The 24439-nt window shown below is 43.1% G+C and overlaps 2 protein-coding genes across 3 annotated transcripts in view; one reads left to right on the forward strand and one right to left on the reverse strand.

Moving 5' to 3' along the window:
• The window catches only part of deptor (DEP domain containing MTOR-interacting protein), a 22697-nt gene extending 1345 nt beyond the window's left edge, over positions 1–21352 (reverse strand). For both annotated transcript variants that reach the window (XR_014636748.1, XM_084471766.1), the window contains exons 1-10: positions 21039–21352; positions 20722–20814; positions 18280–18458; positions 17644–17767; positions 13889–14067; positions 11279–11458; positions 10648–10785; positions 8137–8207; positions 7017–7121; positions 1–1703 (exon numbers count right to left, since the gene is read on the reverse strand). The exon at positions 1–1703 is cut by the window's left edge. Coding sequence is in view for 1 of the 2 variants with exons in the window: in XM_084471766.1 (XP_084327892.1) it covers positions 1575–1703; positions 7017–7121; positions 8137–8207; positions 10648–10785; positions 11279–11458; positions 13889–14067; positions 17644–17767; positions 18280–18458; positions 20722–20814; positions 21039–21052 (1212 nt within the window). In the remaining variant the exon portion in view is untranslated. The remainder of the gene's footprint in view (positions 1704–7016; positions 7122–8136; positions 8208–10647; positions 10786–11278; positions 11459–13888; positions 14068–17643; positions 17768–18279; positions 18459–20721; positions 20815–21038) is intronic.
• Positions 21353–24069: 2717 nt separating this feature from the next.
• mtbp (MDM2 binding protein) overlaps positions 24070–24439 on the forward strand; it is a 30351-nt gene continuing 29981 nt past the window's right edge. Inside the window, exon 1 of the mRNA XM_084471426.1 lies at positions 24070–24213. Within this exon, the coding sequence (XP_084327552.1) occupies positions 24147–24213 (67 nt within the window). The 5' untranslated portion in view covers positions 24070–24146. The remainder of the gene's footprint in view (positions 24214–24439) is intronic.

Below are 24439 nucleotides of genomic sequence, written 5' to 3' on the forward strand. Positions count from 1 at the left end.
CCCGTCAAATACTACAATCATCTTGGAGATGAATATGTCCTCCTGAATGATTAAAACAAATGCTAATGAACAGTTTAGATACAAAAAGACGCTACAATGATGCTAATAGCCGCAGCATGACTCGGGGAGCTTATACTAATGCTGATAGTAATGCAAAAATAAAAACATAAAACAAGCTTCGTCTACATGGTGTTCATCAACTTTAGGAAGCTTTTGAATATGTAGGTGACAGTTTTACATTGTCGTATTCTATGTACAAAGATTTTGTTATGCTCCAATGACACATTAAGATATCTTCATCATAACAGTCAGAATTAAACCAAAAATGCTAAATTGACTTTTAAGTGCTTTGTTTCAAAAAAATTAAAAAATCTGTCCCATTAAAGCTTTTAGATTCAGATATTTTTCAATTTTTTTCAGTGTTGGGGATTATTGACTTGCAAAGCCTACCACAATCTAGGCTCGATTTTTTTTACAAACCTGAATTTGTTCAGGAACAAAAAATTGCACTTCAAATTTTAAACCAATGTATTTGAAAGTGCCCAAGATACAAGAGGGACAGAAAATATTGGAGGAAATTAAATGAATGGCATAGCAGAACTAATGCTATTGTATAAAACCATACATTTCTTCACCGATTAAAGTTGATATAAAAAGGAACCAAGTATGTATAACTATTTTACAATTCTGCTCCAAAAATTCACATAACCAATTTTGAAAACAAAAGTTTTTCAGCGATTTCTTTTGGATTAAGTGCTTTAGGTCTTTCTGTATGGACGTCTTTTATAGGTTGATTAGAAGATGTTTCAATATGAAGGGATGCTTCCGGTCTCTGATCGAATACATTGTGCGTTTGGGATTAATACTTGGGATTGGCACTGAGAGTGGAAATATCTTCAGAGCTTTTGTGGAAACTCCCCAAAACAAATCAGTGTTTTCCGGAGTGGGATACATGTGGTCACAAGCTTCAATAAAAAGCTGAACCCTCAGATTTAAGCATCCCACCTCCTCCCTGTGTGCGTTTATGCCCAGCAGAGCGCAGTGTGGAGCCCTTCTTCTTTCCCTTCTTCTGAGGGAAGGTCAACTAAACCTTTCCCTCCTTAAACATGAATGAGAACTTAAAGACCCTATGGTTTTGAGTACCACCAATCACAGAGAGTATCTGCGGAGGAGGAGACAGGAGATGCAGCTTCTGAGAGAGTGAACCACAGAATACGCTAATACGCTAAAGAACAGGTATATATAGGTCTATTAACATATTGAGGTTTTCTTTTTCTCTTAGAGAGGCAACACAGTGAGCCACTTTGTATGCCATTCTGTGACCATTTATGGCCATTAAAGAAACACCAGCCTTTTGCCTCATTGTTTATGGTGTTTTATAAAAATGACTGTGTTTGGCAGTTTTTTTTTCCCCCTCTAAATAAGCCTTCATAAGCCAGCGTTTCTTGAAAAAGAAAGCATTCTGGGAAGAAAACGATTATATGGGGGGGGGGGGGGGGTTAGAGTAAGCATGATGTACACCACGTCCATAAATTAGGTCCAGAAGGTTGTACTGCCTCTCATGAGAGCGCCTCTCAGCAGGACAGCTCCTCCATCACCTCCATCACCACGGTCCTGGGGCCGGTCAGGATGAGGTCGCTGACGGTGCGGTAGTCCAGGGAGAGGACACTCTGGCCGTTCACAGACACCACAAACTGACACACCTGAGAGAAGGAGGACGGAGTTAGACGTTGGAGGCTTTCGGCGGTGCATGGGGTTCTGCGTTATTGTCGTCCGTGGGCGGCAGTGCAGTGGAAGACGTCCGAATGTGAGGACACACACTGGGGTGTTCACAGGACATCTGACGCGGGTTCACACCTTTTTACCGTAAAAAATACTTCTCATGCACGCCAAACGAATGAACACAAAGACGATTTCACAGGTACTCTACTATAGCCTTCAGCCAGCGTCACCGTTTCCAAACAATCAAGGTACCTCCTCTCAAAGGTAGCGTCACGATAACTCCACACCCACAATATAAGGAATGTAAACTCACTGCATACACAAAAACTGCCTCAGTCAGCTGAGTCAGACAAATGTATTAGTCACATGAGACAAAGTAAAAAACAACAAAAAAAATTCAAGTGTTGAGTTGTACACCATATTTCCTAGAAATCGTTTGAACCGGTGGACACATTGGGAACAGTGTCTTAGTCAACCTAAACAACAAGTTTGTTTAGGCTAACCGGAGTATACCGCAGCCACGCCTGAGGCCCACGTGTCTTATCAATGTGTCGTCCGGGCTCCAACAGGGCAGCTCTGATTAAAGATAACAGACAGACAGATAGACGTGTGCTTCTGGTTAAAAACCCTGTCAAAAGACTTCCTACGTTGTGTTGATACAGGGCAGCGAGATATGCAAGGTATGGGCTCCCACAGATGCTTCTAATTCCTTCAGCGACAGTAAGGTCACTGATGGCTAGAAATATGGAGGAATGTGAGAGATAAAAGAGTCAAGGAAAGCTGATAAGGATAGCAGTTGAGTGGGGTTAAACGCTGTGCATGTGATCATGTGTATGTATTGGTTGATCCATGTGATCATGTGTATGTATTGGTTGATCCATGTGATCATGTGTATGTATTGGTTGATCCATGTGATCATGTGCATGTATTGGTTGAACTGTCGGTCTGTCTGTGTGGTCACATGGTTTTTATGGGGGCAAAGGTCAAGACATGCAGTCTGTGAAAGAAGGTTGGAATTCATTCATTACAAAGTAATAAAAAGGAGCAGTGATTATTTAAGATTTTCAGCTTGAAAAAAAAAAACCCTTCAACTTGACTGACTGCCCTTGTTCACAGAAGCAGAGCTCAAACAGAGAGAAGACAGAAGGCGAGGAGATTGAGAGAGGTGAGAGGGTCACAGATACGTCCCTGAGGGAAAGTGCGAGTACTAATCCTAGAACCTTTCTTCACATCTGAACACCATGCTCACGGCTGTAAACACAGTCGCACAGTGCAACCAGACTGTCCGGTTCTTGAGCAGATGCAAAGTCTTCTCCTCCCTTCCCCCTCCGTTTCCTTATCTTAACACTGCTTGTTTCCCATCACCCTCCTCAGGCACTCTTCGTGTTTCTCCACTCTTTAAAAAAAAAGGATATATTTTTAACCCCACCCCCCCTCCCCTATATCACTTCCCTCCGCGTTTCCGCCAGGCTTGCATGTTGGCCTTGGCCCAGGTCCAGCAGGACACAGAAATCCCTTGTAAAGCAGAGCCTGCATGGGTTAGGTGAGGTGAGGAGGTACTGTTGTGTACGGCTACAGGCTCTGTAGCAGTGGGTCCGTGAACAGTATGGACTCTAAACCGGGACCTACTGTGGACCACCTGGATACCGGCGCCTAGGGGGTGGGGGTCTGACCGCAGGGACCCCCTGATGGGAGACCTTTAACACAGTGCTCCCCCATCAGGCCTGGTCCCGGGCCAGTCCTCATCAGCCATGGGCCCCCAAATTATAAATCAGAAAATAAGATTCCTGGCTAGAATATCGCGTCTAATTGATAGGAAAGCTCTAGAGATGGCTGGGGCCCTAGTACAAGGCCACTTTGATTATGCCTGCACTTCATGGCTTACAAACCTCCCTAAAATCCTCAAAAGGTTACATCAAAAAAAGTTACAACATCATTTTACTTTGTTCCCGTCATGTACATTACTTTCAGCACACACCCTTACATACACCTATATACATGCTTACACTACCAAGGGACAACAACAATGGAAATAAGCCCATGGGCTTTTTTGTGTCATACTTTTGACCTGATGTGTATGCTAACCTTTGCACATGTGTCAATAAACAATTTCAATCAATCAATCAAAACCGGGTTGTTTTTGTCATCGCTGAACGCCTCGACCAATGAACGAGAGGGAGAATAAAAATAGTTTTACAACTCTGGACGCATGACTGGAGATATGGTGTCCCAGTCTCAAAACACAAGACCGATACGGGTGCAGAAGGAAGTAGGTGAAAGAGTAAGGACCTGTTGGAAGACCTGTTGAACATAACAGCAGTATAGTTGCACGTGACACAATAACAGGAGCAGCACATGCATAAGAAGGGGGGAGGGGTATTTCTTTCCTCCATAGCCTGTTTCCTCTTTCTGATCCAATGCTACGGTGTCGTTCTCATCTTCCGCTTTTCATCGCCTCCCATATCCCCCGTCCTCATGTTGGCTTCTCTCTCTTCTAACCATACACTGTAAAGGATATGAACACAGCATGCCTGAGGTGCCCTATTGGTTTACACATAACCATAAGAAGACATGGCTTCTTCACGCAGTCAACGTTATGGGCACCGCCTTTGCTTGAGAACCTTTTGGATCCAGTACTTTCAAGGGTCGAAATGGAATGGCCGCTTCCACTAGTAAAAATGATAAAAAAAATCTCTATATAAAATATCTACATAAAAAAAAATAATAATAATTAAAAAAAAAAAAAAAAAAAAAATATATATATATATATATATATATATATATATATACACACACACACACACACACACACACACACACACACACACACACACACACACACACACACACATACATATATATATATGTCTATATATAAAAAATATTTATCTAAATAAAGATAAACAAGCTACTGGAATTAATTAATTAATTATTAACAAACAACGAAAACATCTATTTGCTTTATATTGAGAGAATGAAATCCCTATTATTATTTTTTCGTTGACTAAGCATGGTGAATGGTGTTCTTTTTGCCTCCAACCACTGTAAGCCACCTACAGGCCGTTAGCTGAACTACACGTTAAGCCCTTCTGCATGGGCTTCACAACCAGCCGGCCATGGCTGCCTCTCGATTCTAACACACGCACCCAGCCTATTTATACACCACGTCTTTGTTTTTTTAGAATCGGGGTGAAGTGAACTTCAAAAAGTAAAGCTCACACTCAAAAAGGTTGCCAAGTCGCTCTCTGTCTCCCTTGATCCTCTTCCAAACACAGCCATCGGTACGGTGGGCATTGGAACACCCAACGCACCAGTACCTGAAAAGGCACACATATCTGTAATGTGTCCAACCAGCATGACATTCAACGTCTTTCTGGATGGTCCCATTCTGGTGAACTATCCACTCTTCCAATTTCAAACTTCAAACTGCTGCCTCTGTTTTTTTTTTCACTTTCCTTCAATACTTCTCTGTCCCGGCCATCCCTGTTAATCATTTCATTTGCCTCCCTACCGCCCTCCAACTTAAAGGGGTAGTTCAGGATTTTGGACATCGGGTCTCATTTCCAAGTGAGCCAGTGTGTTATTTATCATTGGAGGCCGTTCATTCAGTCCGTCTAGTTGCAGAAATCGCTGATGCTAGGCTAGCGCAACTCGAGGGGAACTGGTAGCCTGCCAATAAAAACAGTTTTACCCACTCCCGAGGCAAACCAATTATAATGCCCGTTGGGCATTATAATTGGTTCTGTGTTGATAGAATAGTGTTAGAAATAAACTTACCCTTGCATCGCATTGCATTTAGTTTATAATCCCTGTAGTTGGAAGCAAGCTACGGCAGCGGTGGACTGATATTACCTGGAGTGCGCTTCTGTTTACCTGTTTACCATTTTGTAGTGAAATGGTTGCTACACCGGAGCAAAGTGAAATTCTGCCACTGCTGAGAAAGTAGTCCCCCAAAATGTAATGCGATCATTGTGATACAAGGATACTTTTATTTCTAATATTATTCTATCAACACAGACATTTACATCGATAGTTGGGCATTATAATTGGTTTGCATCGGGTGTACTTTGGAGTGGGTAAAACAGTTTTTATTGGCAGGCTAGCAGTTCCCCTCGAGTTGCGCTAGCCTAGCACCAGCGATTTCTGCAACTAGAAGGACTGAATGAAAAGTGTTGAAAATGGTCTCCAATGATAAATACCACACTGGCTCACTTGGAAATGAGACCCGATGTCCAAAATCCTGAACTACCCCTTTAATGCTGTGGGTTCGGTGACCACTGCTGCACTGCTGCATTCCCAGCATTCCTTGCTGCCAATGTGTGTGCATGCCTTCATGCCAGCATTGTGGTGAAGTCAGGGCTTCTTCTGTTCCAACCCGGCCTCCTCTGCTCTTCCAATCCATTTCTGCTAAACTATCTCCTCTACTATCATATGAAAGGTTATTCATGATAACAATCATGGTACTGTATGCGTGATTTCCATCCATCTTCACCACTTAGCTTCTTACACTGCGTGTTCCTTCTTTCTGCTGCTGTCCTATATTATCCTACATCAGGTCATATACCATATAACCTATACCTTACATCATATATCCTACACATACATTTTCTCCCAACTCTCACTTATATCCTATATGTTATTTCCTACCTCCTATATCCCGTATATTTTATCCTACCAGGATGTTCTATTATTAATTATATTACTAATGAATTATATAGCCTAAAGCATATTTTATGCTTTATTATAGAGAGATAGAGAGGACGGTATGGGAGATAGAAGGGAGGACATGCAGCAAATGACCACTGGCAGGATTCAAACCCGGGCCGGATTGGGTCGCTGCGTTCAGGACTAAGCCTATATGGTACATGCTGTAACCCGGTGCGCCACCGGGGCGCCCCCTATATAGCCTACATCCGTGGGCATCTGTGGCCTACTGGTTAAAGAGTTGGACCGGTAACCGGAGGGTGGCCGATTGGAATCCCGACCGGTAGGCAAAAATATGGACAGGGGGAGTGGTTGTGCAGCACTCTCCTACGTCCTCATCCACGGATGAGGTGCCCTTGAGCAAGGCACCTGAAACCCCCACCTGCTGCGCTGCGGCTGCCCACTGCTCCGGGTGTCCACTGACTCCCGGATGGGTCAGAAGCAGAGAAAGAATTTCCCCCAAAAAGGGACAATAAAGTGTATCTTAACTCATCCCACCTAGATCCTGTTTATTTATTACAGTCATTTGACAAAGTCCACAGTCCAGGTGGAGACGGATCATGAGCCAACCGTAACAAACGGCTCCGTACCTTCATCCCGGCCGCTGCCGCCGGCCCGCTGGGGTCCACCGCCTGGATGTGGCACGGCTTGGTGCCCCGCACCACAAAGCCCCAGCCCACCGCGTCTCCGACAATCTGTGGGGGGTGGGAGGGGGGGGAGGGTCATAAACACAGCTGTGTGACAACCATGCAGGTAATGGAAATTATGGAGGCGGAAAACAGATACGATTTATGACTGGAATATATCACAATATATGAGCTGACGATTCAAAGCTGTTTGCTAAGGAATTGGACTCGGTTCGTTAAGAGTCCAATGTTAAAGACTCATGTTTAGATTCTTGGTCGGAATTAAACCAAGCAGAAAATTCTTGAGTCAGACGACTAAAGAGTTTCAATGGTGGAAGAGCTCAGCTTAGTCATGCTAGTAATGTCATTACTTTTGACTATCGCAATTTGAACGAACCAAAAGAAGACAAAAGACAAAAAAAAGACAAAAAAACAAAAGAACCAAAATAAATGTAACGATTTTCTCATCCAGACTTTCTGGTCTTCATGAGCAACTCTGACGTTACAAGACCTACATGGTGCTGTCTCAAAGCATACCTTTGAGTCTATACAAGAAGGGTTCATCATCGGTTGGGTTTCCTGTTCCTGTTTTAGGACTAACTGCTAGACATGGTGTCCAAACACACCAACAAGAGTGCTCTCCTTCAAATTGCATGACGACTTTGCGTGCACAGAGACCCCCTCTTGACTTCAGTATAGTTTAGCTTATGCACATTCCATTTAAAATGAGTCAGTGGATAGGGTTCATCTACTTTCACACACATCTCTGTTATCTTCTCGATGAGATGAGCTTTTGTATTAAGTGTCGTCCCCACACTCTATCCAATATTAACCCGGGTTAATGTTTATAGCATTCAAACAAACCACATTGTGTATTTTGTCCAATGGGTGACCGAGTGTGTGAACGTTGGCGTGGGTGTGTGTGTGCACAGACGAGGCACATGTGCAGGCCCCAGAGGAACATGCATGTGACACAGAGAGAGTAACCGTGTGTGTGTGTGTGTGTGTGTGTGTGTGTGTGTGTGTGTGTGTGTGTGTGTGTGTGTGTGTGTGTGTGTGTGTGTGTGTGTGTGTGTGTACATACAGTGACAGTCTTCTTTGTGAACGCTCCTCCCGGGGCCTGGAGCTCCTCAGGGCTGATTTGTCTCTTCAAGACTACAGAGAAAAAGAAGAAAAGCACACGCATGAGTTACTGGATACATAGTTAGATCATGAGGTGTTTGAGTGAAAAACACAGTGAAGAACACACACAATCACAACGGATGGCGTCATTGAAAAATGGTGAACCACAATGAGTGCTTTGTTAATGAGTGTTAAGAAAACTAAAGCCATTCACATTTCCAAACCATTTCAATTTGTTTTGAAAGCCTGGCCCAATAGGGTACTATAAAAGGCACATTATAAATAGATGGGATTCGTCAAATTGAAGACGAACCCAGTGTAAGTGGTAGTCGTAAAAAAGCTATGAGTGAGTGAGTGAGTGAGTGAGTGAGTGAGTGAGTGAGTGAGCTGCTGTTGCTTAACCGAGGCATACGCCTTCCTGACACACTCATCGACATTGACAACCTCCCCTCAGGGCCCGTCAACATTACCACAACTAACTCGAGTCATCTTCCATCTTCTTTCTGTTCACCCATGTTGGAGACGATTTGAGCTAAATACCGCTGTGTGTCGGGTGAACCGTTATTTCTCCAGAAAGTACAACAGACGACTGGATTAGCTGCCATCACGCCCCAGCCTCAGCCTCAGAGGCCAGATTGCAGACATTTTCTAATTGGAGCGTCCAGATGGTTCGGGTTTAAATGGAAACTTCCAGTTAATCCTAATCAGTTTTCATGTTAGGTTTGCGCTGAAGTATCCAGGCTTCTTTCCTTCCCTTCGACCTCTTCTGACGACCATTCGTAATTCAACTCAGGTGTTATGTCTGGAAACATGTTCATCTTTGCGGTGCAGTTTGTTGAAATCTAAGCTACATAAAGACAGTTAATAACATTAACGGTTATTATAACACCTGTAAAGCGGAGTGATACATGTATAGTTAAAAGTCCCAGTGCTGTTATACTCTATCAGCACTCATGGAATGCCTCTTGTCCAATCAAATTACTTGGTCGGAACTAACTTTTGTATAATGGGTGTTATTTATACATGCAAAGATCCTGATTATGTGGTTCTGTATGGTACGGGAGGACCAGTGTAGAACTCTGAGACATTACGCATCGATGGAAGAAATGCCAGTTAGCTCGCAAGACGCACAACAGCGCGCAATTGTCCAGGACAATTGCGTCTGCAGGGATGACACAGATGTGGGAGGGATTACAGAGACAATTCACCTCATTTTGGGTCTATACAAAACCCATGTGACGTGCGGGAAAGCCAGCATTGGCTTGCATGATCAGAATAAATGAATCACACTACTGGGAATTTACACCGGCATTGGCTTGTGTGATCAAAATAACACTAGACTATATTTCAATATTGATTCAGAGATGAAGCAGAATGGAAGAGAGTGAGCCAGTCTATCTACACCGACTGACATGGAGAAATCCTCCCACTAGAGTAGCCTCTTCAACTGGATGTTTGATGCTCTTACACAATGTTAAGGTCACAGCAACAGCCTTGGATAGTGAGTGTGAGAGACATTGCCTTTCGGTTGGACAAGACCCAGAACTAAACTTGGGAATGAACCGAATTACACAGCAAAGACCAGGTAACCATGCCACGCTCCCACGCAAGCACACACACACAAGCATGCACACACAAAAGGTTAATCTTAGAAGTCTGACTGTGACACCAGGGCAAACTTAGGGTACTTAAAGTTCAACTTAGCAGTCCCCCCCCACACAAATCTTATATTTGCACCCCTTTCATCTTGCTCTTTCAATCATTATGAAACTGTTAGCAGTATAGTCTAGTGTTGTCTGTATACATACTAAAAAAAGAGAATAAATCTCACTAGAGGAGAATAGTTTTAATGTAGTGTTGTAGTGGGGGGGGTACTAGATCAGGAACACACACACACACACACACACACACACACACACACACACACACACACGGGCAGTGAAATGTCAAGGACACTTGATTGGGCAAAGGGGCCCCGCTGTAGGAGGGCCCTTGAGCTAGATGGGCCTCCAACTTCTGCTTTTGTGTGAGTGTGTGTGTGTGTGTGTGTGTGCATGAGATGGCGGGCCACACCATTAAGCTATTGTTGATCCGTCTTAACCTCTCAGGGGGATCTGTTGAAAGCATGCGTGTTTGTGAAACTGATTTATTTATTTTTTTCCCAAAGGGTAGAAATTCAGAATTCTTGCTACAAATGCAGTGCATTTTATTCAAATACAATAATAATAATATCACAATGTTTCTTTAGAAATTAGCCGATGGCTGGGGCAAGCCAATGCCTTTACAAGTCCAGAAGTGAGATTACAATGAAGATTAAGTTGAAACCCCCGAGTCTGAGTATGCGTGTGTGTGTGTGTGTGTGTGTGTGTGTGTGTGTGTGTGTGTGTGTGTGTGTGTGTGTGTGTGTGTGTGTGTGTGTGTGTGTGTGTGTGTGTGTGTGTGTGTGTGTGTGTGTGTGTGACCACCCTCTCACCAGACTTGGGGTTGAAGAGGACGGGGGGGCTGCTGCTGAGGGTGGGGCTGCTGCTATAGTAACCGCTGCTGCCACAGCTGCTGCTCATGCTGCTACGCCTCGCCCCCACCACCACCTTGATCTCCTTGGTGGGGCTCACTGCGGGGTGGGGGGGGTAGGGGACAGACAAGATAAGACTTTATCATTAATCCTGGGAGGGGAATTCATGTGTGAAGCCAGAAGCACACAGAGTACGTATTTCGGTTCATATTTGTAGTGCAACCCAATAAAGAAATGGCATCACATCGTTAACGAAGCAACGCACAACGAGAGTGTGAAAGTAGCGTTCTCTCACTTCGTAGACGACCCGATTCTATTTTGGAAATTAAAATATGATATAATTATATATCTACTATAATATATGCGTATAAAATAATTTTGAGTCCGTCTCGACTGCAGGCCTTGGGACACACAGCAAATAAACAAATGGTAGAATATGAATACAATACATGCACAAAAAAATAAAACACAAATCCCGTCAATACATTCAAAAACCTTGAACAGCCTAACCGTAGGGCAGGCCGAGGACTCCGCAGACCTCCCCTCACACCCCCCCGCTCATCATCACCCAGCAGCAGCAGATCACACCCACCAGAGAGGAAGCTGGTGTTTCCCCCGTCAGAGTTCTGCTTGCGCAGGCAGAAGGGGCTGTCGTGGCTCTCCGGGATGCGGCCCCGCTCGGCGAGCAGCTCCATCAGCCGCCGGCGCCGACGGAAGTTCATCCTGAACTGGTACAGTAGGGGCCCGTCACCGAAGTGGTGCTTGTTGGTCACTGGAGAGGTGGTGGTGGTGGTGGTGGTGGTGGTGGAGCGGAAGGGAAAGATGGTGGAGAGAGAGGAAGGAAGGAGAAAAGTTAGAAGACTTTGTGGGAGGAAAAAAAATTAATTACAGCGACACAGTGTATGGAATGGACACAAAACCCCAATAAAAGCCAATCTCAGGTTAAATGCTGGTACCCTGATCATACAAGCTGTGGGTTAAATTGTAACGATTGCTTACCGTTGAGACCTCTTTTGACCCCTTTACAGAGGTTGTAACCCATTTTCACTACAAGCTTTGTTTAACCAAGTATACTGAGTGGTGTCATGGGTGGGTTGTTTATCTATTATTCCGATTGACAGTTTGACAGTATGTCATCAGAATGGTTCTGCACAGCCAAATAAGGACAAGGATTTTGTTTTATTTTGAGCAGTGTGTGTGTGTGTCTTTCTTCTGTTAAATCTGCTGTGAATTTAAATGCAGTTGTCCTGAGCGGCAGCCTCTTGTGTTCCGTTCTAATAATGCATGTGTAAGCAGGGAAGTGTAAATGTCAGCCTACCTGGCAGGAGAAGCGGAAAGTGTTAAAAAAAACAAAAACAAAGGTGTCATGCTGATAGGCTGGTGGTGGTGATGGGGACATTGTCAACACCACCCACAACAAAGTAGACCCATCTGGAGCTGCCAAGCCATTGTTCCACTGTGTACTCCCCCTCTCTCTCTCTCACACTCACTCCCTGATGAATAAACATTGTTTTAGCACTTTATACATAGGCCACGTATGTTTACTCTTTGCGATGCGTGTGCCAACACCAGTCTATCCGTTTGAAGGTGTCCTTGAGTGACACACAGACTTCGTCCCCCGCTGGTACAATAAACTGTCCACTTAAAATGTTCCAGCTGACCACGACTCGACTCCGTATTAGCACAGTGTCGTTTTGGAAACCGCAACGGACACAAAAGGTTAATACGCATGCTCCTTTCACAGATTGTCATGTTGGATTGTGCCATGTACCGTTGTAGGATATATTATATGATTAGCTTCATTCATTGTTCTACAAATAATGTTATATATAAATTAAAAGCACTATAACCACCTCTTTTAACTTATTGTTAACATATTGTCCTGTTTCTACAGGACAATACGTACCAGTTGAAATATGACTACGTCTCGTGAGGAGCTCAGATAGATTGTGGGCCAGTTTAAAAGGGGCTGGCTGCCAAAATGTCACAAAGTTTCGGGGAGTCAACCCTGATGGAAATAGGATGATGTGCCAACACAGCTTGCTTGGTTTACACACAACTTGACTGGACTCCACCACAAGCACTCCAGCACTATAGCATAAAGAGTTTCAGATCGCAATTCTACCATAGCAGTAGAGTTTCAGATCAAACTCCTGCCATAGCAGTAGAGTTCAGACCATCTCCTACCAAAGCAGTAGAGCTCAGACCAGCTCCTGCCATAGCAGTAGAGCTCAGACCAGCTCCTACCATAGCAGTAGAGTTCAGACCATCTCCTACCAAAGCAGTAGAGCTCAGACCAGCTCCTGCCATAGCAGTAGAGCTCAGACCAGCTCCTACCAAAGCAGTAGAGCTCAGACCAGCTCCTACCATAGCAGTAGAGCTCAGACCAGCTCCTACCAAAGCAGTAGAGCTCAGACCAGCTCCTACCATAGCAGTAGAGCTCAGACCAGCTCCTACCAAAGCAGTAGAGCTCAGACCAGCTCCTACCATAGCAGTAGAGCTCAGACCAGCTCCTACCAAAGCAGTAGAGCTCAGACCAGCTCCTACCATAGCAGTAGAGCTCAGACCAGCTCCTACCAAAGCAGTAGAGCTCAGACCAGCTCCTACCAAAGCAGTAGAGCTCAGACCAGCTCCTACCATAGCACCATGTTTGGTCTGTAACCCACACGTCTCCCATATCGTCTGGGCTGCAGATAGCACACAGCGCTGTGGTTCGGGCAGACGTGACGGCACGGCGTGTTCCATAAAGCGGCATGCCACAGGACGATGGCAAAGAGCGAGGGCAGAGTGCTTTGGCGACTTTGATTCGTCACAAAGAAAAGCAGGTTTTGGAGTGCAGCCATCTGTCAATAGCGCGGGTCCAAGTGGGAGACAGCAGTCGCAGTTTTAACCCTATTTCACTGTTCTCAATGTGAACTATAAATAAATACATTTGATTTGACATATGCAAGAATGTGTCTCTCTAGTATGTCTGAGACGTGTGACTGTGGTGTGTTGAAATGCTGAGGTCAGCAGCGCAACAAAGCGGTCCAAACACAACAATGCTTTTATTGTCTGCTTCTCTGTGGAAGTGAACAGCAGATTGTCATTGGGAAGCAACACGGCTGCTCATGTTGAGCAGTTGCTAACAAAAAATCAGGGAAGGGGAGGGGGAGGGGGGGGGAAGCATAGCCTTTGTGTTATCATGACGCACACCCCTCACCGTGTTGGATGATGCCGTGTTCTAGAAGTCTCCGGCCTAGCTGCTCTGCCTCCTGTCTGGTCGCGATCTCGCCCTCCTGCAGCAGCCAATCGATGAACTCTGAGGCCACCAAGGTCTGCTCATAGGCCCCTTCCTCCTCCTCCCTGGTCTGTAATAGGTTGTTCTCCATGTTCATCAGCCTGTGGGAGAGAAATAGACGGTTGATCATCCAATCAACACCAAGAACACGTTTTTGTAAAATACATTTAAAAAGAAGAAATTGTGTTTGTTGCATTAACATCCATTAGTCGTCTTATTGTGCCAGTAGACACTTGACTTTAGTTCATTTTCACCATTTAAAACAAAAGGAAAAATGTTGAACGATTCAATGTTTACTTTAGGTCGATCTCTCCAGATAATGTAAATAGAGAGACAGAGCTAGAACAACCAGCTTTTTTATTTTGTCTGGGACCCTGTGTGCTGAGGCAACATGTCCAGGCTTGACCCCGCTGCACAAGTTCACACAACGGTGCACAAGTGCTAGCTACATAGCTAACCGGGTATAGCTTCTAATGTTGTATTATTCATTTGTCCTTCATAGCCCATTCAACATACATCTTCACTAAAACGTCAATATCTAAAAGTTTATATAATAGTTATATCGACTGGATATTGTTATAGGGTTAAGGAGCCTGACTTGACAAGAATTGATTTTGTACTTTGCATCCCTTGGATAATTGCTGATAGAGCTGGTCTGACTAGAAATGGCATGGCAACAGTTCAATATTTCCTCAGTTAATTTAGTGCGGTTGTGTGTAATCTAGCCTGGCCCAGCCTTATCAACCAGTCTGCTCAGTGAACCAGGGAGCCTGAACAACAGGCAGCCACCCTGGATATGGCTTTATTTGATTTGTTTCAAATCAAATTCCCTGAATAGAAACAAAAGAAGCAGCATAGATGTCGAGCAAGGGAGCGGTTGATGGACTTGCAACTAGATGGTGGTTATCAGTGGAAGGCGTACAACAATAAGTGAAGCCTGAGGTTGTATTATTAAGAAATGTGACAGAGTAAAAAATGGGGAAATGATTTGGGGATTTTAAGTTTGAAAGAAGGAACAATACAGTTGGTTTGAATGGTGTTTCCCAACCTTTTTTTGTCACCAACAACCCCATCAGTATGGCTGAAGTATCTCTTCATCTGGACGAAACCAGAAATATTTACCTTTAAACAAGATAATATTATACTATTATCACTTATTTATTATTTCATAATTAATATTGTATACTGACCTCAGCAAAAGCTGAGGTGTACTTGTATTTCTCGACTTCAACAATCAAATAACAAACAATACACTGAATATGAATATTTAATATCGTAATTTTAGGTAGGTTGAACAATGCATTGCTTTGATTTTTCCCTGCTGAGGAATCGCTGCTTTAGTAGAAATCACTCCTTAATAAATTTAAAGTGGTGATCTCAAAGACTTTTCTCTTTGTCAACACCTTTGGCGTTAAGATGTATTTTTCCCCAAGGATCCAAACAGTCTTGCGACTGGCACCCTCATCACATTCATCAACTGCAAATGCAAGGGCTTTAATCAGTTAGCTAGGTTAAATTACTTCATTACCTAATTCAGTGATATAAAGTGACTTAACAGACCTTTATTTCCAGGAAAATCAATGTAATTACCACATACTTTATCATTTTATTTCTGATACTTAACTTAAGGAACTCTGGACACACTGTACAGTTTCAACAGCTTAGCTTAAGCCCTTCCTTCACGATGTCAGCAATAGTTGATGGACGGCGCTGCATGCATCACCAATGCAAAAAGCCAAACTAATCTGTATAAAATGAACCACGTCCCCTTTGCACGCACACACCAAGGATCGCCAAATTTGTTCTGCGATATGAAAGTGAACACACTGCAGCAACGATTATCAGCCTGTGTAAATATGAGACGGATGCAGACTTTGTGGCAGTCGACGGGATGGCCTCAACATGATGTCCTTGAACAACACGATAAAAATCATTCCCCTGCTCAGCAAGTCTCTATAGGCCCGGCCTGCACAATACATCGTAAAAAGGTAACGTTTCAAACCAGGTCTTTGCATTCTAATAGTAGACGCACTCACACTTGGATAAAAGCATTAATACCACGTATCTAGGGCGACCCAATACGAGTGACAAGGCATGCTGCCATGGCCTACATTAGTAGTCCGTGGACAATCTAGTGAGCTAGCTGTGGTAGCCGCAGAGCAGGAAGCTCTCCAGCCCCATGTAGTAAAGACACTTTGATCCTATTTTAGTCTGAATATTTAAAATCTTAGATACTACATTTTGGACTGTGCATAAAAGCATCTAATCCTGCATATATCTTTAAGGAGGACTGGGACACTAAAATAAATGACATTAAATAGTAAGTATATAAAGTAATATTAAATAGGAGGAGATAATATAATTGTTTTTTCTTAGATGGAATCTTTGGAATCAATAACAGAATGCTGTATAACAACTTTGATCTATACAATCATTTTTAATGATTTATGCATGTGTAACAATGACAGACGTCAAAAGACTGTAATGGCTGCCATAGCAATGGAGACAGATGGTGTTCTTTTTCTATCGGTTCAAAATAGATGTTCCCTATCCGCTCAGGGCTACATGCACATATGTGTCAATAGTTAGCTTATACCACAGATGTAATGCATGCACTGGCATAATCACACACACACACACACACACACACACACACACACACACACACACACACACACACACACACACACACACACACACACACACACACACACACACACACACACACACACACACACACACACACACACACACACACACGTTGAGGAAGACCATCTACCATTGTGCTCTCACCAAACAATCATAATAACCGTGATCTTTTGTCATAGCAAATATTGTTATATTTAGTCCAGTAATGGTGATATTTCTTTAGGTTTGGTGCCTCTTTAAATATTTCCGTTTCTGTGTGTAGATGTTTCCAACATGGTATCTTTTGTTTTACTTGTATTACTCAACCTAAGTTTACTTCAGAGCTGTAACCCTGCCTGCAGCAGCTCTGGGAGGCTCTCAGGCCAAGCAGCCATTGCATCTTGAGAGTGGGGTTGTTTGTGTGTTTGTCCCCCGATGCACCATGGAGATTACATAAACAGACACGAGAGAGGGCTGGTTCTTATCATAATGTCACAGCTAACCACTCTACACGTGCGTGACTTTACTCAATGGCATTTAGAAACACTTAATTTGGGACATTTTTGGTTATTTTAAGTAATTAGTATGAAGACTAAGCCCTCATTGCATGGCTTTAATTGGATTAAGCTGTGCATGTAAACGTACTGTGAGGTTATGAAAAAGAAGATTGTAAAACCGAATATTAAGTAAAACTTTTAAATGTACATATATTCAGTTGTAAGTGGTGTGTTTATCTATACGCACTGAATGGTTGACAAGATTGACAAGATAGAGAAGAAGACAGAAAGCAGACGGAAAGCAGAGAGAGGGAGGGACTGAAAGGGAGAAGGAGAGCTAATCCTTCGGGATATTATCAACATCATCCATTTCTGGTAAAATAAACAAAAACATCCACCCTGACAAAAATATATATACGTATATAAAATGTGTGTGTGTGTGTGTGTGTGTGTGTGTGTGTGTGTGTGTGTGTGTGTGTGTGTGTGTGTGTGTGTGTGTGTGTGTGTGTGTGTGTGTGTGTGTGTGTGTGTGTGTGTGTGTGTTTGACGTACTTCTCATAAATCCTCTGGCCCCTCATAAAGACCTTGGCTTCATGGTCCAAGGGGAAGGTCCCATCATCTTTCCGGAAGCGGTAGAATAATTTCAGGTCTTTGAATTCCCTGTGCTCGTCACATACTGAAAAACACACAAATGTGCCAGGCACGAAGACACATACACACACACACACAAAATCAAATAAAAAGGATTTAGTCTCACCTTAAAGTATAAACAAAACAGGACCGTAACAACAAATACATACCAAATGTCATGCCATAGGACGGTTTGGATTTGACAGTCTCGTAATACTCAGGTATTACAATTAAATAAGTATAAAGAAAGCGTAAAAAGGCATTGACTATTTGATATTGTTGTTAAAAATATCTGAAACTAAGCATGAGCAAAACTGCAATCAATCCAGTGGTATCAGTTGCCACACATTTATTTCAACATTTATTCATGCATCTGTGAAAGAGTAACAGAGAACCCAACGGAAATACTGGAACAGTATCCGGCCAACATTGGAGATGTGATGTGATACTCTACCATTGATGGAGACGGTGCAACTCTGTTATGTCAATATTCCCTATTTTAAGTGGATCCTCCGAGCACCATGGGCAAACAGTCCTCACATCTCCCCCTAGCCGTACCGTGGTGAATGATGCTCTGGTCCAGCAGCTTCTGCATGATCCTGATGGCCGTGTCTCTGTCTGAGGCCTCCTTGTGTTCCATCAGCCAATCGATGAGCTCCTTGGCAACGAAACAGTTGGGGTAGGTTCTCAGGTGGTGTCGCCGATCTTTGATCACCTTCGCTTCGTGGAGCCGCAGCCTAAGATACACGGAACGTGTTAAAGGGAAGAGTGATGGTTTAAGTACACACATTAAGAAGGTGCTCTGATTAAGGACAGATGTATGAAAGAAAATGTAAAAGCTTATGTATAATGTTTGATAATACATTTATGGTATAATGTAGCATAAAATGTCTGCCTCCCCTGTCAATAATGTTAACATATATTTTGCACCTATTTTTCTACTATTGCTGTTTTTTATTTTAGACATATTTTCGGTTGTTTTATTTTTTAGGTCTTTTAATTCTGATAATCTGTATTTTCTGCTGTGACAACTGCATTTCCTATCAGATATAAATAAAATTTTATCAACAGCTAAACTAAATCAAGCGTTTTCGCGATGCATGTATTCTTTCCCAATATTGCAGTCAATAGATTGTTGGAAGAAAAACACTTTTTGTCCCACAGTGTGACCTCTTCCTGACCCAAGTAGAAACAGCCTATCTCCGGCCTGAGCCAAATTCCCTGCCGGTAACTAGCTGCTCCGCGGCGGAGTGCAGCCTCACTAAGGATTAGCAGTGGCCGCCTGCCTTGATCTGGCCTGGCCAGACCCACACCAGTAGTACCACTGCCACTAAATCCCTTCCTCCTGAAGCCAGATGTAGAGTTTCACATTTACATTTTCTACATGTACACTCTCCTTCGCTCTTTAGTCAATTGTGCGGCTTTGCCTGCAAAGAAATGTGTCCTTGTGGTCATCATTAGCTATATGTAATCATCCGATTCATTAGATTAAACACATGGTCAATGAAGTGGAAATCAATTGAACGATGCATTGGTTTAATTTACAAAAGGACATTATAATTCATAGCCACTGTCGTGCATATAACAGTAATAACTTCACCAAACATCCTAGTTTTGCAAAACAGACGGAGCATGAATTGTCTACATTTAGAAAAGAAAAGACACATAAGCATACCCCCCCATTTAAAATACACTAACATTAAGCCAGTGTGCACACCATCAGTGTAGCCTGTGCAACTAAACACGAGACATCTACCATTTGTAGCTAGGCATCAATAAAACATGTCCTATCCATGCTTTTAGCAAGCCCCTATGATTCATTCATTCATTTTGAAAGCCCAGATTCAATCAGTGCTTCCGACCTGTATCGGTTGGGTTGGGACAGTTACATGTGTGTTTACAGAACACACGGGCCACTTGGCTGCCTCTTATCAGGGCACTGTTATCAGGGACAGTAAATAAGGTGGCCTCCGGCCTCGTCGTGGGTCCAAGGCGTGATACAGGGCTCCAACTGTGGCACAGACCCAGGAACGCCTCGCCATTCCTCTCAAATCCCCTTTGATACCACTAATGCTTTTTTTGTGGGATAGGGAAGATTAGAATATATATTCAAGAGTGTCTCTTGAATATTGACTTCACACTGGTTTAAACTGAAGGCAGTCAAGGTTGGAGGACTATACCCGTGTGAGGCACTCATGTGGTGGATAGTGGTGCATAGTATCATGCACCACTACACAGCGGTGAAGGAAAATAACACATAAGGCGGCTGCTGAGTGACAGCTGTCTGCTTGTCTTCACTGCCCCCATCTCTGGAGTTTGGCCAAGGAAAAGTAAACTGACAGAACAGAATCTCTTGGAAGCGTGGGACAGCCACCTCTACTGAAAGCAGTGCTCTTTTATACCAGCTTTATTCCTGCCAGCTGGGAGGAATAAAACACACAGGCACACGAAAGATAGCCTGTACTTCTATGTACAAGTGAAGGTCCTTGGGCTAAATGTGTGAATTGAATAATAATTATTTAATGGCCACTGCATGCGTCAAAGCTAAACTTCTATATGTCCATAATATACATCAATAGTTTAAACTTGTAGCGTCTGCAGCCGACTGAATAAACACATTAACATTAGCGTATTGGGACGGTTTTACGCTAATAATACAATAACACTGCAGTGTTACGCAAGCCGTAGTGCGTAGTATGTCATGCATGGTATGTCAGTAGCCGTGGTGACCTGAATGGGAGGGGCTTGTACTTAACGTATGGACGCCTTTGTTTGACTGTATGTACAGCGTTGGGGTTGGGTACTCAACGTCGACGTTCAGCTCCTTTACTCTACATTGTAGGTCAAATTGCGATCAGGTTCAATGCTAAGCGTATGCACAGCGCAGGGTGTTTCAAATGCACAAATCCTTAAACGGACCCCTTTAAAACACCATTCTGGCAAGGAAAACATGCGGGTGGTTTTCACTGTAGAAACGTTTGTGTTTTGTGATCAGCCTACCTCAGCTGTTCTCCAGTGACCAGCACCTCGGCCATGCGCTCCAGCTCAGCAGCCTTCTTTTGCATCGTGTTGCCGATCCCATCCATTATTTCTCTGTCAAAAACATGTCCACGTTAAAAGCAAGCAAATGCGAAAACGAACCACAGAAAATTTGCATCGTGTAAAAACGTGTTTTATGGCTGACACATAATGCGAAACGCACACCATGGCCAATAAAGAACTAGTTTTCATTCTGACAGCTGGGATTTCTCAACACTAAATATAAGCGACATTGGGTGGTGCAGAGGTTACATGTGAAGAATCATAAAATGTCTTACCTTTGCAGTACCATCGGAAGATAAGTCGTCTACAGTATAACTTCTGGATTAAGATATATTACATTCCAGACCACGATTGAAACAATGCACACGCTCACAAGTGACAGCTAAAGCATTCCTGTTTGCCAATGAACCATTTGCAGTATTCCATTGAAACCAGGCAACAAACGGAGCAGCAACTTGGCCCCTTCTTTTTTATAGTGTAGACACAATGCTGTTCATGTTAATTAATTATTTTTTTAAATAGCAGTCTACCCGCTAACTGTTAAATCATGTGTGTGTGTTTTTCACACCCCACAGGATGAATACATGCTTTTCACCCACCGCTCACTCAATAATTCACATCCACAAAGCCACCGCATTGGGAGGATTCAGATGTCGTCATGGGGGAGTCAACCAGGAAGGCGGAGACACGGACCGGAGAAAAGTTAGGGCTGGTTGGACAAACATTTGTACACAACATATTATGCATTGTTGTCGCATTTCCATTAGTACATCGGGAGGCGAATATTCGCCTTAATAGTATTCTGAAAATAACATAAAATTTTGGCCGCCAGTGTTCCGATCCCGCTGTTCCATCGTACTCTGTGACCCTCGTAGAGTGTGACCACAGGGGTCGCTGTTACACCGTATTATATGACCCATAGTAGAGTGTGACCCCAGGGGTCGCTGTTACACCGTATTCTGTGACCCATCGATTGATATTATATCAGTGAGCATTTAATTGTGAACATTATTTGGGCCAGAAAAGACAAAACACAGCACGGACAGCGCCCGTTTGTTTGTTGTAGGAAGTAACCACTGACCTAAACCAGCGCACTTGGAAAAAAGTGGTAACTTGCATTATAACGTGCGAACTTTTGTTGGAGCCATATAAATGTCCTCATGGGGGAGTTGATCATGAGGGCGGAGACATGGACCAGAGAAAGGTTAGGACTGGTTCGACAAATATTTGTACACAACATCCTATAGGCCTACATATTATGCATTGTATGCACTGTATAACTGGCTGATTCATTAATTCCCTCACTCTCCACCTCAAGCTGGTGTGTGGTGAGCGTTCTGGCGTCGATTGGCTGCCGTACATTACCCAAGTGGGTGCTACACATTGGTGGTGGTTAGTTTTCTTGAGTTTCAAGAAAAAAAACAAAAAAAAAAACGCGCTATATAAATTCAATCAATTATTATTTTTGGAGGATTTATATTAATATGTCAGTGAGATTTAAATTGCGTTAACATTACTGTGACCACAAAACACTGGACAGCACCCGTGGTTCGATCCCGGGAAGGGATAGTACAGGCAATCGTTTGTCGTAGGAAGTAACCACTGAGCTAAACCAGCGCAGCTATGCAGGGTGGTAACTCGCATTATATACAACGTGCATATTTTTGTTGGAGCCTTTTATTTCTGGAATGTATATCTACTTTGTAAATTATCGTCATGGTGGAGTGGACCAGGATGGCGGAGACATGGACCAGAGCAAAGTTAGGATGGTTTGACAAACATTTGTACACAGCAACCTATACATATTATTATGCAATGTTGAAGGATTGCCATTAGTGTATCACTAAGCATTTAATTATGAACATTATTTGGGTCAGAAAAAAAAAAAAACACGCTCGACAGCGCACGTGGTTCTATCCCGGGAAGGGATGATACAGATAAATCGGCTTGGATTTTTTTGTATGAAGTAACCACTGAGCTACACCAGCGCAAATCTTCATAAAGGTATTATATACAACGTGCAAACTGTTGTTGAAGCCTTTTATTTCTGAAGAATATGTCTAGTTTATGTCGTTGGGGGGATTAGACCAGGAGGGCGGAGACATATGGACCAGAGAAAAGTTAGGGTGGTTGGACAAATATTTGTGCACAACATTTATTGTTGGAGGACTGCTATATTTGTATATCAGTGAGCGTTTATTTATCAGAAAAAAACACTGGACAGCGCCCGTGGTTTGATCCCGGGAAGGGATGGTACAGAAATCGAGTCAGATTTGTTGTAGGAAGTAACCACTGAGCTAAACCAGCGCTCTATAATACAGAGGTAACTCGCCTTATATACATTGTGAAAATAACAAAAACTATACACAGCACAACTGGTTCGATCCTGGCAGTAGTACATTAGGTTGTTACAGTTGCAGGGTGCTGAGTGGCATCTTTGTACATATACAATGCAAACTTCGATATGAGTATTACGACACAGTTCACCAACATCATCAATGCTCCTACGTAACTCGCTGAGATTGTATGAAAAGATAGTGCGCGAAACTTGGAAACGAAGTTCCGGTGTCGTGCCAGAAGTTGATTTTTGCCAGAAACTGATTTCCGGTCCGCGGGAGCGCGCACGGTCTGTTAAAGTTGTGTTTCTGCCTCAAAATGGCTTGATATCACTCAGCAAAGTAATACTGACAAGATTTGATGTCAACCAGTGCTTGAATAATGTGTAAAGGGCCATTACAGGGCCATTACAATGTAAAAATCAGCGGACCGGAAATCAGTTTCTGGCAAAAATCAACTTCTGGCACGTCGTGCCAGAAGTTGATTTTTGCCAGAAACTGATTTCCGGTCCGTGGGAGCGCGCACTGTCTGTTAAAGTTGTGTTTCTGCCTCAAAATGGCTTGATATCACTCAGCAAAGTAATACTGACAAGATTTGATGTCAACCAGTGCTTGAATAATGTGTAAAGGGCCATTACAATGTAAAAATCAGCGGACCGGAAATCAGTTTCTGGCAAAAATCAACTTCTGGCACGACACCGGCATTAACTGTGTGTGTTTGATCTGTTTCCGTTTAAAAAAAAAACCTTTAAGCTATGATATCGATTAAAAGCAATACAAACATTGATTCTTTATAATATGTAAGTACTACATTTTTCATCAAGCATAGTTCGTATTCAATAGATATCATTGCACTCTTTCAAAGCACTACGGATTCAGCACGTAGCCCGCCGTAGTAGTCGTCTTATTCTGAAAATCACGGTCCGGAAGTAGATCTGCCGCTGCTAGCTTCGGCCTTTAAAGTTTAGCGGGAGTTTTGACACAACGAGAAGGCTTTTATCATATTTTAATCGCAATATTTGAGCATACCTTTTATATATTTTTAACATGGATAAATACATGATGCTTTTATCATTCTGTCCTAGGTTATTGGAATGTCCGGATGATTTTAAACGTAAGCCACAGCTACTAACTTACTCCTCACAATGTCCTAACCGTACAAGCTATCATGTTATCTCGAGCTTCCTAACTATAACGTAGTGTGTCTGCCAATATCTTAATGTTAGCAATGCAGTAGACGCACTACGATTGTTGTGAGTAGTTTAATCCATTACGGCATAGTAGTTGTTCCTTAATGTTAGCTCGCCCAGCTATACCAGTAACGTTACAGTGGAACTGTG

This window comes from Micromesistius poutassou, assembly GCF_964030765.1.
Source record: "Micromesistius poutassou genome assembly, chromosome: 8".
NCBI lineage: Eukaryota > Metazoa > Chordata > Actinopteri > Gadiformes > Gadidae > Micromesistius > Micromesistius poutassou.